This window comes from Trachinotus anak, unplaced genomic scaffold (genome assembly GCF_046630095.1).
Source record: "Trachinotus anak isolate AG129_WGS33_773 ecotype Australia unplaced genomic scaffold, CSIRO_AGI_Tana_v1 ptg000014l, whole genome shotgun sequence".
Taxonomy (NCBI): Eukaryota; Metazoa; Chordata; class Actinopteri; order Carangiformes; family Carangidae; genus Trachinotus; species Trachinotus anak.
In genome coordinates this window covers 11449013-11463408 of record NW_027273865.1, presented here as the reverse complement: position 1 = coordinate 11463408, position 14396 = coordinate 11449013, and the positions used below count along the sequence as shown (strand labels likewise).

Genomic DNA, 14396 nt, shown 5'->3' with positions numbered 1-14396 from the left:
CCACCTGTCATGTTCCAAATGTGCTCATTTGAATTAATTTTTAATTAAATGGATCTTATTTAACTCAATTAACTTAATTTTTCATACAACTGAACTACCAATGTTTAAATTTATCCACTAAATAGACTACACTTTTCTAGTCTCATCGATCACATCAAGTATCACAACAGTATCTTGCAAGGACACTTCGAAATGCGCACTGGAGGAGCAAGGAATCGAACCACCAACCTTCAAACTAGTGGATGATCCACTCCACCTCCTGAGTCACAGCTACCCCATAACTTTTGGTTAACTGTTTGAACCATTCATCCATTACTATGATGTATTTATATACCTTGAACTGTTTATTTATTACTTTTAGCTAACTCTCCAGGCTTCCCTGCTAACTAGTTTTCATGCAATATGAAATCACAACACATGGTTGACTCAGTATATGGGTATATTTTGGTTCATTCTGTTCAGTTGTGAATAGAAACTGCACACGTACCCCCGGGGTACATGTATCCCTTGGGGGATCACGGCTGTATGGTGCGACTCTCTACAGTCCTTATTCAACCTGAACATTTCACTTTTACAGCACTGCAGTAGCGCTGCCCATCAACTGGATAAACACAATGCTGCTGTTCCCTCTTAGCAGTTTATTGGTTTCTGCCACAAACCTTCACTGTCTCAAGCTGTTTATAGAGTTTGTGTGTCATCTGGGCTACTTGCACACAGCTGGAGTCATTCCAGGCTCTGTGGTGACCTGATGGCACTCTGCCAGAGCCACAGCTGGCCTGTGTTTTATCCCAGATGTTAAAAGGAGCTAAAAATCAGTATCTTATCTCTGCCTCTGCTCCATGCACAGCACAGTGAAAGTGAGACTTCTTAATTACTGTATATTTTTTTGATATTGGGTTTTAATGTTAGCCTAATTCCTTTGGGATTTAGCAGGTTATTGTGCTAGTGCAATGTGGTTTTTTTGTTTCCTTTTCTAACCTTGTCGCTTTCCCATAAAGTCTGAGTGCCCTCTGAGAACACTGTGAATGTTTTATTGTGTAATCTATTTTCTAGCTATATGACTTCAAACCCTTCAGCCAAATTCCAGCCTGCAGTGTTTACAGTTTCTCTACAATGATCACGCTCTCTTGTTTTCTAGTGCTGTGGGTTTTTTCGGCTCATTCGTTTCACCACAGGGATAATTTAAGCTTCATTTTAGCTACAGTATGCAACTCCATTCATGTGTTTCCACTAAATTCATGTTCACTGAACAACAGTGTAAATATTGTGAAATCAATGTGTAAATGCTATTAGAAGACAAACATTTAAAACGCTGCTGATGAGATTCTGTGAATTGACCAGGTCACCACACTAGTCTTGAACATTTGTATACAGGACATTAGATGGCTCTCAACCTCTGGGCTCAGGAACCCCCAAGGGTCTTCTGAGGGGTTGCAAAGACAAAAACAACATGACAAAGGAAAAAAAAAAAAAATCACTCTTTGCTTATAGAGCTCATAACTTACAGACGTATGAAACATGTCGTTTTTGTTTTGTTTTTTTGTTTGTTTTTACAAACGTCACAAACTACAAAGGTTGGGAGCCACTAACTTAGCTTTAAGTCGTGGGAAATGGAGGGTACCAAACTCAAACCTGAGAACTTGTTGGCAGGGCAAACACACAGGACATTTTACTGCTACATGTGGCATCAACACATTCAGGTCATAGCCAGTGACAGATCGTCTTACATACAACAGCATATAAGGAATGTTTGGACACCACCAGGACATAGAGAGTGCTTCATCAAAGCTAAAAGAGCCAGCAAATGGGAAAGAAAACAAATAAATTAATACATTAAACTGCAATTTCAGAAGAGAAAACCCTGTTTAATTTCCTATTAAAAGCAGCTATTATGTATATGTAAAATCAAGTATCAAATTTCCCCGTAGGAAAATGCATTGTCAAATTAATTTATACCATCCATTATCTGCTTAGCTGTTTAGCAGCAGATTGATTTATTCATTTGTAAATTCTTAATGACATAATCTCTTTTTATTGTCCTATTATGTGTATAATTTATTTTATTGTTCATTGCTTTATTGGTCATTGCTCAATCAATGAATTGCTTTGTGACTTTGCATTTGCAAGATTTTTTTGGGTTGGTCATAACCTGAGAGCTTTATGATAGATCCACTGTCCCATGTTGCAGCAGCAGATGGAGGTTGAGTGCCTTGCTTAAGGGCATTTAGAGCGTAAACAGTGGTTGTAAAAAGTGTGGGAAAAGCTTAAACATTTTTCTAACTGATCCAACCATATGGTCTGAATCATTTCTTTCTAACTCTCTCCAACCTCCATGTCCTTAATAAGAAATTAATTTAGCTATGAAGCAAATATGTAATTTTGACTCTGCGTAAAATGACAATCACCTCTGTAACCCCTCCACCTCCAATATCAGCCCTGCCTTCAGTCCAAGGCCACGCTCAGTGGAGGAGCAGATTGAGTGGGAGCCGGTGTTAATGTAATCTCCTCTGTTTAATTAGAGTGAGCGTGGTGGGCAGCTAAAGCAAACCACATTACCCACCATCTGGTGGGGAGCAGCTCTGCTCTTACCCAACCTCACTATCATTAGCCTCTACAAGACAAGACACAAACACATACATGACAGCTATTTATTCATCCTGCCGCTTTCAATACAGACACAACTGCATACCATTTAGTGACTATGATGAGGCCATACTCATGCATAGACCTGTCACAAATGCATTGTCCTGTAATTACAGTATGCTGGGCAGCAAAACGTCCAAATTAAAATAGTTGTCAAAGATTTAAACTATAAATGCCACAAACTGTCCAAAACAGTTTCTCTATAAAACAGTTCCTGACTGTTTTTCTCAGATAATTAATCTCCACTTTTCATCAAGTGTGACATCCCAACAGTGACTACAACACATTCAAAATACTGAGGCAAAAGTCTGTAGGACCAAGTAATCATCATTCATTTTGTATTTTGAACTTTTGGATGAACATGAGGCTGCTGTCAGATTGCACAAAAACTGAATCCAGATCAGTAGATCTTCGATGAAAGTATTTAAATTTACCACAAGAGGGCAGTATGCTACCACAGCTGACATGCAGGAGCGTGCAGACTGCAGGAATGGCTCGAGCACAGAGGATTTACAGCTCCACAGAAGGCAGGGCTCACTGGCAGCCAGCAGAGCAACACAATTATTGAATCACAGAGAGAAAATCTGGCAGTCAGTGTGGGTGTGGGTGTGTGTGTGTGTGTGTGTGTGTGTGTGTGTTGTGGTACAGATCAGTGGCTTCTGACCTCACCCTGTGCTGCATCATCACCTGGATAGCTTACACAGGGTTTTACTTCTTGATTGTGTCATGAGACTGCACTGCAGGGTTCAACAACCTCCTCCATGCTTTGAGAACATGAAAGGTTCGTCCACATTAAATTCTTGTATATATTCACATAATATAACATTTTACCTTCTACAGTAAAAAAGGCATTTCACCCATAGTCTTGTGTTTTGGACCTGTCTGCAGTTAGCAGGGGGTTTTAACACCCTCTCCCATGTACATGGCACAGTTATTGATCCCAACCCTTTGATGGCTACATCTAGGTGAGATAACCAAATAGTAGTTGAGGCTTTTTCCACACCACTGGCTTGATGACAGATTCAATCACTATCTCATAAATGCTGGCTGAAGGATGTAATGACACACCTCAAACAGCAAAAGCATACTACCAAAGGTTGAACAAAAAGTTTTCTGAAAACTGTAGTACCTCCAAAATTTGACACATTTCAGTTAATGTGTACAGTTTTACAGATCCCTACCTCCCATTTTTCTCTCTTTTCTGTCTCTTGGTATTTACACATAAGCTGGTGTTTATACATGTGTGTGTTAAGTGAGTCTGTGAGAATGGTTGGTATTCTGATGTCTACTCTGAAAATTTGATAATATTTGATTAAAATAAGCATTTTGTGCTTTTGTGTGACAATACAAAGCCTATTTCAATGCTCTGTTTACAAAGTTCCTGATGCAAACAAACCTTTAACAGCATCATAAAATATTTACTTTAAATATTAAAATATTTATTAAATGTTTACATGTTTAGAACTTGTAAATTGAGATTCCCAACCAGGGGGATGTTAAATGTACTTCTGCAAATACCCACAAGTAGATTTATAAACTAGTGTCAGGCTGATATTTAACATATCTATAGTCACAAACCCTGATAAACTAAAAAAATAAATAAATAAATAAAAATGACCACTCTAAGTGGAAGTAGCATGAATACAAACTTGGCCAAACCTGCTAAACTAGTTTTTTTTTTTAAAAACACAGGTACTAAGTCTAACCATCGATAATTCTGTGACTACGCCCCATACTATATTTAATAGTGTCAAAAGTTTGATATTCGGGGGAAAGGGATTCCCCAAGGGATAAATTAAGTATTCTATCTATCTATCTATCTATCTATCTATCTATCTATCTAGTCTTGCTATATCCAAAGGTAAAACAATTCACCTATACCACCTATTCACCTATGTTGCTGTAACACTTTATTTTAACACTGCCTCCCTCAATACTCCCCAGAGCCAGGTTAGCTGTTTCATCCTGTTGTTTTAAAGCCAATTGGCTGCTATTTTTAGCTTCCTGTTTAGCTGACAGATCTGAGAGCGGTATCATTCTTCTCATCTAACTCTTAACAAGAATCATATTTCCCAAAATGCTGATTTATTCCCTTAAATAAACTCCAATTTAAAACCAGTTTAGAGGGGCACATATGGAACATGACAGGTGGTGGGGTACTTGAAGGCACACTTGAGCTCATGTGATTGGGCTGTGGGTGTGTGTCAGACAAAAAACATCCACCACTGCATTTGGACGGTGTGTTTAACAGGCTCCACTTTGCCCTGCCTACATCTGTGGGTACTCCAACCTTTAATGGCTGTCTCTGCTGAGAGGTCACGGCCAACTATATCAATGGTACAACTCTCATGCCGGTCCACACACCAGTGAATCAGTTTTAGATGCCTCGGTGGGGTGGACTGACAAAAAGCTGTCGAGGCAAACGAGGCTGGCCGAATGTTAAAAAGAAGCTTCTCTCTGTTCTGTTCAGTCAGAACCTACAGTGGGATTTCTGAGAGGGGACTGAGGAAGTCAGCATGTGATGTTCAAGGTCTGGACACTATGAGAGGCACACATACTAATGGCTGAGATAAGAGCAGAGCTGATCAAATCTCACAACACCAAACATGGAGAGCGCTTCCTCCTCAGAGCAGAGAGAGATAGATACAGCTCCAAACTGGGCTGCAGCCAGCCTCCTCACAGTGGAGCCTCAGACTTTGGGACATGAATAAATGAATGAATGTTGTCCACAAAGGGGTGTCCCCCCACCCCCCACAGCCAGTGCACGGTGACAGACTGTTATTGTTGTTGTCACGTTAGAGGGATTTACTCACAAACTTAAATTTCTGATCAAAAGATGAAGATGAGCCAAATTATAGTCAGTGTCTAGTGATATTGACAGTTTACTGGCCTAGATAGTATATAGATGGCCTACATAGATATAATTATGTGATATATGTATGATAGTCTATACTCAACTCAAAATACAATTAATGCAGTCTTATAGAACGGTCCTGCCATAGAGCCGATGTTCATGAAACTTGTACGTTTTTTGTTTAAATTGGTGCTGATTCTACTTTGTGATCCCTTCAGAGAATACAGTTTGTGGTTTATACTGAGAGATATATATTTCTAGTATTTTCTCCACCCCATTTATATCAGAGAGTAGATTAAATATTAAAAACCTGTTAAGCATAACATGTCTGCAGCCACTTATAATTTTTATTGTGGATTAATCTGATTATTTCATAAATCATTTTTCATAAAATGTAAGAAAATCATGGAAAATGTTCATCAAAATTTCTCAAAACCTGCATTTATATTCAAATTGCATAATTAGTCTGATCAAATGTCTGTGGATATTTAATTAAATTGAGATTTTAAAATGAAGTTACAGTGATACAAAAGAAATTACAGCAGCTAATACTAATATTTGAGATGCTAGGAACAGGCAACATTTGGCATATTTGCTTGATAAATGGCAGTTATCAAAATTGTTGGCAATTGTTTTCTGTCAATTGACTAATTGATTAATCAACTAATCATTTCAGCATGAAATATGACACAATTAAAGAGCACCACAAACCACACAGCCCCAAGAGGACTCAAGTTTCACCAGAAGAGGGAGACATGAAAACCCTTGTGTAAATGACCGAACAGCAGCTATGTTCCCCCTGCTCTTCTGTTTGCCTCTGTAGGAGAAAAACACACTGCAGCTAATATTATCAAACAGTATTAACCTTACAACCCTGGTGATATGAATTTCAGCTGTTGCTCCATCACATCCAATTTACACCACAGATGCAATGCTCATTACTCTGTGTTTGATTTCTAAATAATTCCATGTGACACCTGTTAGATGAGCCAAATAGATCTGGGCCATTTCTTGGATTCGACTTGGCAGTCAGATGAGGAGGAATTTTCCTTCCTGGCAGTAGTTCCCTTCACCTGGACTCTAGCTAATCCCACACCATGCATATGGGAGATGCATTAATAACCTTTGTATCACATGTTCTCGCTACATAGATCTAATTAGTTATTTCTTCTCAATAAGAATTCAATGCGTCATTCAAGAAATGAAGCGATGACAGGTTTTGATTGCTAATCTCTTTGAGCTCCAGCTATTTTCTCACCATTTTCAAAAAGCCCGTCCACCTTATTTAAATTGTTAATTATTTTTACTATTTTTAGAATTAATGATTTCCATTTGAAGCCACTCAAACACCACCTTTTCTACTGTACTTAAAACAGAGAAGATAATTGAAATACAGAAAAACAGTATTGTCAAAAAAACTGTCTGAGTGTGAGCTGGTTAAAAGAGTGAAGAGAGAGGAGAAAGTCATCTGTCAGCGGGCAGACAGAGCAGACTTCATTTTGTTCTTGAGTGTTGAGAGACGATAGCTTTGGATTCCAGATGATGGGGATTGACATGATGTGAGACTTTTCAACAATCTGCAATAATGACCTTTTCTCAGAACCTACAAACTGTCAGGTAATAAGGTGTCTACGGTGAAAATGGACAATCTTTTGGCACAGGTAAAAAGTGCTACCTAGCAACCCCACCGGTGTCCTATCCATAGTCAGCTTGGCGGTATCTCTGGAGATGCTCCCCCCTACAAAGACCTGGTTCAGCTTGCTTCCACAGGCCCCATGACCCCCCTGGACAAACAACAGCCTCATTCTCTGCACCACTGCTGACCTCATTGTCTCTTTGTGAGGGGAAAATCCAGAGTTGCATTCTGTTAAATGGTCCATCAACTGCGAGTAGGACAGACCTCTCTACCTCCAGCACAGGCCTACAGATGAGCACGGACACCACTGCCTTTTCCTTAGGACTGTACGCAAGGAAAACATGGTAAGAAAAGGGAGGGAAAAAGGGAAATATTCACTCCACCTTGCTAATGTAAGCAATCCTGACAACACCACCTCTCTCTCACCTTCACTTGTACCTTCACAATCTACAGTAACAGCTGCTGTTTACACATGTATTACTCACTGTATCACACTTGTTTCTGTCACATTTTCTTATGTTTTTTTTATAATTCATTTGCATGTTATGACCTATGCTGCACAGCTGTACTGAATTTCTAAACTGCTCCTGCACATACATCCAACTCATTCAAGAGGCCAAAATTACATCTTTAGCAACACTCAAGTGCTACAGAAAAACAAGACAGCAGATGGTATGGCATTTATCTGATGAATTTTGTGCTAAACTGTATAATACGAATTACACCTATTATAACCTATTATAAACAAATATGTTGCATAAAAAAAACACTGCTTCTTGGAGAGTAATCCCAACAAAAACATACACTCCAGCGTGATGAAACCTTAAAACCTGAAAACAAGAACAAGCAATGTTTTTTAACCTCAAATTCAAATGTGTTGTACAAGACACAAAACAGGGATGCCTCCCTCAGTGAGGAGGTATATGACACACACACGCCTGTACACACTTACAGCTCCATACAACTGGACTAGTGAGCGGTGACTAATATCCAGTTCTTCTAATTAAACTTGACAGAGCCTGACAGGTTATTGAGGAGAAGATAGTCAGGTAGTCTTTATTGCAGGGAAGCAAATTTACCAGGGCTTTATCAAATAGGAAGGAGCTATAAATAAGGTCTGACATGCCTGCTGTAATTCTTATAGAGTCTTGATGGAGACGCATTATCAGTGATCGAGAACCCAACGGCCGTCAGTCATCCTTTTCACTCAGAGAAAACAGCAGGAGTCGCAGGGACCAAGGGAGTGCAGGGCTGGTTAAAAGGGATTCATTCTACAACTAACGGTAAGCTCCATCAGTGCACCACACTAATGGGCATCAAACCTCAGACTACAACAGCAACCTAGCTTCATTAGTACAAAAAAACAACAGAGCTGTTAAAACACACACTGTCCTACATGTAAAGAACAAGCCTAACGAAGCCTCTGCACTGAATCAAACCAAACTGAATATGCAGTGTGGTGACAAGAACTCCAGCAAAGCAGCGCTTTCATATATAAAACTCTCTGTAGATTTGCTTTTCATCTCTTTAGTTTCGTGCATGTACAGAACATAGTTTATTCATTTCTGTCTCTGTCACAGTGCTGCGTGTCACCGTGCTATATATGTATTTAACAGCTGATATTTAATAATTCTTTTCAGCTCGTATCTGGGATCAGAAGTCATTAACTCCTGTCTTAACTGTTGCTTTAGCTCACAGGCTGGTGAGGCTGCTGGCAGCAGTGTGTGCAGTTGGGCTCCTGGGAGGCTTAGCTGTAGGTGTCTGGTTTCTGGGTGAGTCAGTACATGGAGTACATGGTGAGAAAAAAAATCACTAAATGAGCTTCACAATATGCAGGAACTGGAAATGAATGTGTAAAACGTCCAGCTACACCTACTACAGACTGGTGCTCGACTGCTCCTGGATTTCTGAGGCCAATACATTGTCAGCATTTGAAAGTTTTAGAAATATAGGGCTGCAACTAATTATTTTCATTACTGATTAATCTGTTGTTCCATCAACTGATTGATTCACTGGTCTATGAAACATAACAAAACACTGAAAAATGCCAGTAGTCATTTTTTCCCCACATGATTCTGACCAAGACACAAACTGAGTGGGACATCTTACAGCTGAAAATAAACTTGTCAGTGCTCTCTGGTGGACAAACTATATAATAGTGACACTGGTTTGAAATTATTTCAAACATATCTGTGGTATTTTTATTTGCTGAGACCTAGATGTCTGCATTAAGCTAATATTGGCTGATGTATTGGCCTGGCTGACACTGGCTTCATAATAGTGCTGGTGTGGCACCACTATGATTTATTATTCCCATTTGTACCCCAGTAGACTTTTAACAGGATGAAACGTAATTCAGATGTGATGGGTATAAGTTAAAAATAAAGTTCCCTAAAAGTTACTAATCAAACTGTTTAAGGAAAATGTCCTTTAATTCATTAAAAGGAGCACTCCTACATACAGTATTAACATGAATCAAAAATCAGAACAGGAAACAGGACATGTTAAGGACCTAAAAAGTAAGGACATGTGTGATATGTCGGCATGTGCTTCTTTTTTCAACTGGTCTCTCTCAAAGTCCTCCAGGAAAGATTTTAGAGCAGGCGAAAATAATAATAATGTTAAGTATTGTTTCAATGAGCTTTTTTTCTAACCAACAGCACCTCTAGCAACAAAAATATTTCATTACTTTCCTCTTCTGCATTTCAATATGTTATTGCTCTACAGGACAGGCTTTGCCTTCAGAAACAACATTTTTTGCTGCTAGATAAATGACTAATTAACTATATCTTTACTACAAATAGTCAAACTTCTGCTGAAGCCTTCCTCCTCCCAAAGTCCAGTGGGACTTGGGGACACAAAAGAGACATCTTTCTGCAACGTGACAGAGGACATTTCTATCTCTGACTCCAGGAAAGGTCTGTGTTCCCTCCTTTCTTTGGTGTTTGTTAGAGGCAGGCATTTATTTCACAGTTTTTTTTAAATTAACAAACAGTGCGGGATTGTGTGGCTGCTTAGCTTATTGTTAAGAGTTTCGTCATAATAGGTCATGGTTCATCTCTGTAGTGGTTATTAGTTGAACAGTAGAAAAATCATCATTCACTAGCTGATTCTTGTTGCCTTTTGTTCATTCCTGAGAGATGCCCATTGACTGACATGAAAACCTCACACATAATGATGTGTTTGTATTGACTACATTAGCATAAATACTTGTGTTTTTCCTAATCATATCCCACTCATAGTAGAGACTCATTCATTACTGTTGACTGAGAGCTTGTCCCTGGAGGGATTTTCAATCAATCAGGTTCAGTGTTTTACAGAATCAGCCCGGAGAACTCCCTCCTGGAGATCCAGCTGGGGAAGCTGCCCACCTGGCTGCCAGTATGCTATGAGAGGTGGAACTCATCCCTGGGAACGCTGGTCTGCAGACAGCTGGGTTATCTGAGGTTTGCACTCCTGACAAAATCACACACCACCTCAGCCCTTAACATTGATTGAGACTGGACTCACTAACTTATAGTTTAATCTTAGCCTGCTTTGCCAAGGCTTACGGCTTGGCTTATTTATGATCTGCTAATACCTCATTTGCAATCCTGCTTCACACCGAGTGAGTCTGAATTATCTTAATACTCACTCCCACCCATTTTGCATGTGTTCCCTCACCAGACTGACCAAGCATAAAGGAGTGAATCTAACTGATATTGGGCCAAACCATACAGATGGCTTTATACAAATTGCCTCAGAACACAAGAGCAGCCTGGAAAATATGTGGCAATTCAGGTAAGGCAATTTGTCTGAGGACATCATACTCCATAATGATGCAGAGAAAATTATGGCTACTAACACATTAATTATGCATCATTAGTTACCCAATTTATTTTCATTTAGGGGGAGCTGCATCACAGGGAAGGTTATCGCTTTGCAATGTTTTGGTGAGCAAATTAAACTTAACTTTTCTTTTGACTTTGCATCCAACAAAAAGCCCCGCAGTTCTTACCTGTTTCTTAGAAAAAGCTTAACATCAGAGGCAGAGAAAGTGATTGGTGCCATTTGCTGCAGCGCTTTCTGACCAATCCAATTCCACTTCTTGATGAATGGGTCTCTGTATAGAATGTGGGACTCGAGCAAAGTTGCCCAGGATAATTGGGGGAGTTGAGGCCACACTGGGCAGGTGGCCCTGGCAGGTCAGCCTCTACTACAGCAACCGTCACACCTGTGGAGGCTCCATCATCACCAGTCAATGGGTAGTCACAGCTGCCCATTGTGTGCACAAGTAAGACTGCAGACCTTACAAGCACTAAAGGTCAGGGGTTACAGCCTCAGTGAAAGAGAATAATCAGTCATTAACAGCTGTACCTCACTGGACACATGACAGTTCTCTATTATCAGAACCTGCCTCTTCTTTTCTCATCTCAAATGTCAGCTACAGGCTGCCTCAGGTATCCAGTTGGGTGGTCTATGCTGGCATTGTCACCCGCAGCTCGGCAAAAATGGCTCAGCAGACAGGCTATGCTGTGGAGAAGATCATCTACAACAAGAACTACAACCACAGGAGCCATGACAGTGATATAGCCCTGATGAAACTGCGAACTCCGCTGAATTTCTCAGGTCAGCTCGGAGCCTCCTCACAACATATGCACACAACATATGGGCTGAGATAGCAGCCTTTCAAAAAGGCCATGAGCACTGAAAAAATGTCAATATTATGGCCTCAGTTTACCATTTTATTTTCTTATGCTTACACATTTCAGCAAACAAGCAAAAAGTGGTATACTCCATCTTTTATGAAGAATAACTGATCACTGTCAGGTGTAGGATGTGCTAACTTCTGTAGTCACAATAAACAATGATATATACTATGAATCAAAAGGATATAAACATATTTCACCCCACATCCCTCTCTGCAACTACATTAGTTCTTTATACAAGTTCAAATGTAGGCATACAACCTCAACAAAGCTTCCTTGCAGACATGTTGCAAAACATATAAAACATATTTCTGTCTGATATTGTTTTCCACAAAAAAAGTCCAATTACCTTGTTAACATCTTAAAATGACATCTACTTCTTCTCCCTCATTGAAAAATCCAGAATCTTCAAATATGCAAATGTTTTTCATTTCCAAAATTAAACTGCTAGACACAAGATACGTCCTACTTCACAACAAAGTCTACTCTCAGTGTTGAGAACAGAGAAAACAGCCTCCTAGCGTCAAACTCTTCACATACATCATTCTGCACAATGAAGCTCAAACGTCCAAGTGAGGTAGTCATAGGCAAAATGCATTTCTGAGAGGGGACATCAAGGACTTGAGAACCCAACCATATCCAGAAAACTAGATAAACTTGAGGGAGCCCATTACAAGACAAAACCATAGCAGGAGGAAAAATATAGCATGTGCATGTCTCTCAAATAGAGCGGGAGAAAAAGCCTTAATGAAAGGATTTGAAAAAAAAAATCATAGTTTATTCCAAATTATCAACCTGTTGGTTCCAACATGTTAGAATTAAAATATGAAGAGGAAACATTAAATTATATTTTTTCCCTTTATCTAGATACAGTTAGGCCTGTCTGCTTGCCTCAGTATGACTATGATCCTCCAGGAGGTACACATTGCTGGATCTCTGGATGGGGATACACACAGCCTGATGGTGGTAAGATGCACCTGCAGCACTCTAAAACAAATCTACATCTGACAGAGCAGCCTTAAATATGTCTTTTCTCTCTCAGTTCACTCACCTGACACCCTGAAAGAGGCACTAGTTCCCATAATAAGCACAAAGAAATGTAACAGCTCCTGCATGTACAATGGAGAGATCACGTCACGGATGCTTTGTGCCGGATACACAGAGGGAAAAGTGGATGCATGTCAGGTCAGGTGCATGTTTTGAACACTAACTTGCAGAGGCATTATAAGAATTCATCCTCTTTTCTGTGATCTCCTTAGGATGAACTGCTCACATCTTGTAATCTGGGTCAGTCTATAATGAAGCCTGTCTATGTTTACCTGTCTAGGGGGATAGTGGGGGTCCTCTGGTTTGCCAGGATGAAAACGTGTGGAGGCTGGTAGGGGTCGTCAGCTGGGGGACAGGATGTGCTGAGCCCAATCATCCAGGGGTTTACACCAAAGTGGCTGAATTCTTGGGCTGGATCTATGACATGATTGAGGTAAACAGACTCTTCAGAAATTCTGTGGTAGAAATTATCCAAATATTTGTACAGTACATGTAATGTATGTTTCTATTTAATGCCATTTTATACTTTTAATCTGCAACATTTTACTGCATTTACACTTTGCAGGTCAAAAGCATACAAGAAGATATGATCACTTTATAAAATATGATGCACTGTGGATTAGACGAGACTATAGAGACTATTTTAATTTTTGATTAATCCAATTTTTTCTTTGCAATTCATCATTTAGTCTAGAAAATGTCAAGAAAAACGGTGACATTTTCAAAATGCTTGTTTTGTGCAACCAACACACCAACCAACCCAAAGATGCCCAATTTAGTATCATATCAGACAAAAAAAGCAGGAAATCATTTGAGAAGCTGGAGTCAGCAAATGTTTGGTATATTTGCATGAAAAATAACTGAAATGATTAATCGATTATCAAATAGTTCCAGATTAGTTTTCTTTCAATCATTGCTGCTCTAATAGTCCAGTTTAGTGTCATATCAACCAACATTAAAATGCTGTTTACACAGCAAGTGATGCATCAATTTCAAAGCTAAAACACTCTTATAATGTACTTGAGTACTTTTAATTTTGCTAATATTGCTTCTGTTCTTCTGCTTAAACAACTTTTTGAAAGCAGCATTTTCAAAGTATTTTGAGTATTTTTTTTTTTTTTTTAGGCCCTAATTAAGTTATCACACAGCCATTATCGTGATTTTTATATCATGAGCAATAAAATGGAATATATAAAACTGCATAGTGTAACATAATTATAGTTTTTACACTGACAAATGACTGTTTCTCTTTGCAGAATTACTGAGGAGACCTCTTGAAGCACAAGCAGAGGATGCGACTGATGCGATTACTGTTTGAGACATTTGAAAATTACAGTTAATATTTTTACATTTAGTGTCCGTTATATGGTGTATACATAAAGACAGACTAGAGATATCAAAACACATTTTTACGTTATATTTTCCATGTACTGAATATAAATTATTCCCCCTATAAAATGTGTCTTGTGATTATTGAGCTGCAGTTGTCCACTTCACCGCCAGGTGGCGTCTGTGTAACACTTCCGCT

At 39.2% G+C, this 14396-nt stretch overlaps 1 protein-coding gene and 1 long non-coding RNA gene across 2 annotated transcripts in view; one reads left to right on the top strand and one right to left on the bottom strand.

Moving 5' to 3' along the window:
• LOC139631567 (uncharacterized) overlaps positions 1–14396 on the bottom strand; it is a 38261-nt gene that overhangs the window by 23511 nt on the left and 354 nt on the right. Inside the window, exon 2 of the long non-coding RNA XR_011693408.1 lies at positions 13141–13285. This is a non-coding gene — a long non-coding RNA (uncharacterized lncRNA). The remainder of the gene's footprint in view (positions 1–13140; positions 13286–14396) is intronic.
• tmprss5 (transmembrane serine protease 5) lies at positions 78–14304 on the top strand. Its single transcript, XM_071495830.1, has 13 exons — positions 78–7477; positions 8278–8416; positions 8825–8905; positions 9938–10051; positions 10444–10579; positions 10800–10913; positions 11022–11065; positions 11244–11406; positions 11557–11741; positions 12689–12787; positions 12864–13006; positions 13149–13301; positions 14125–14304. The coding sequence occupies exons 1-13, from the start codon at positions 7475–7477 to the stop codon at positions 14131–14133; spliced, it is 1383 nt and encodes a 460-aa protein (XP_071351931.1). The 5' UTR covers positions 78–7474; the 3' UTR covers positions 14134–14304.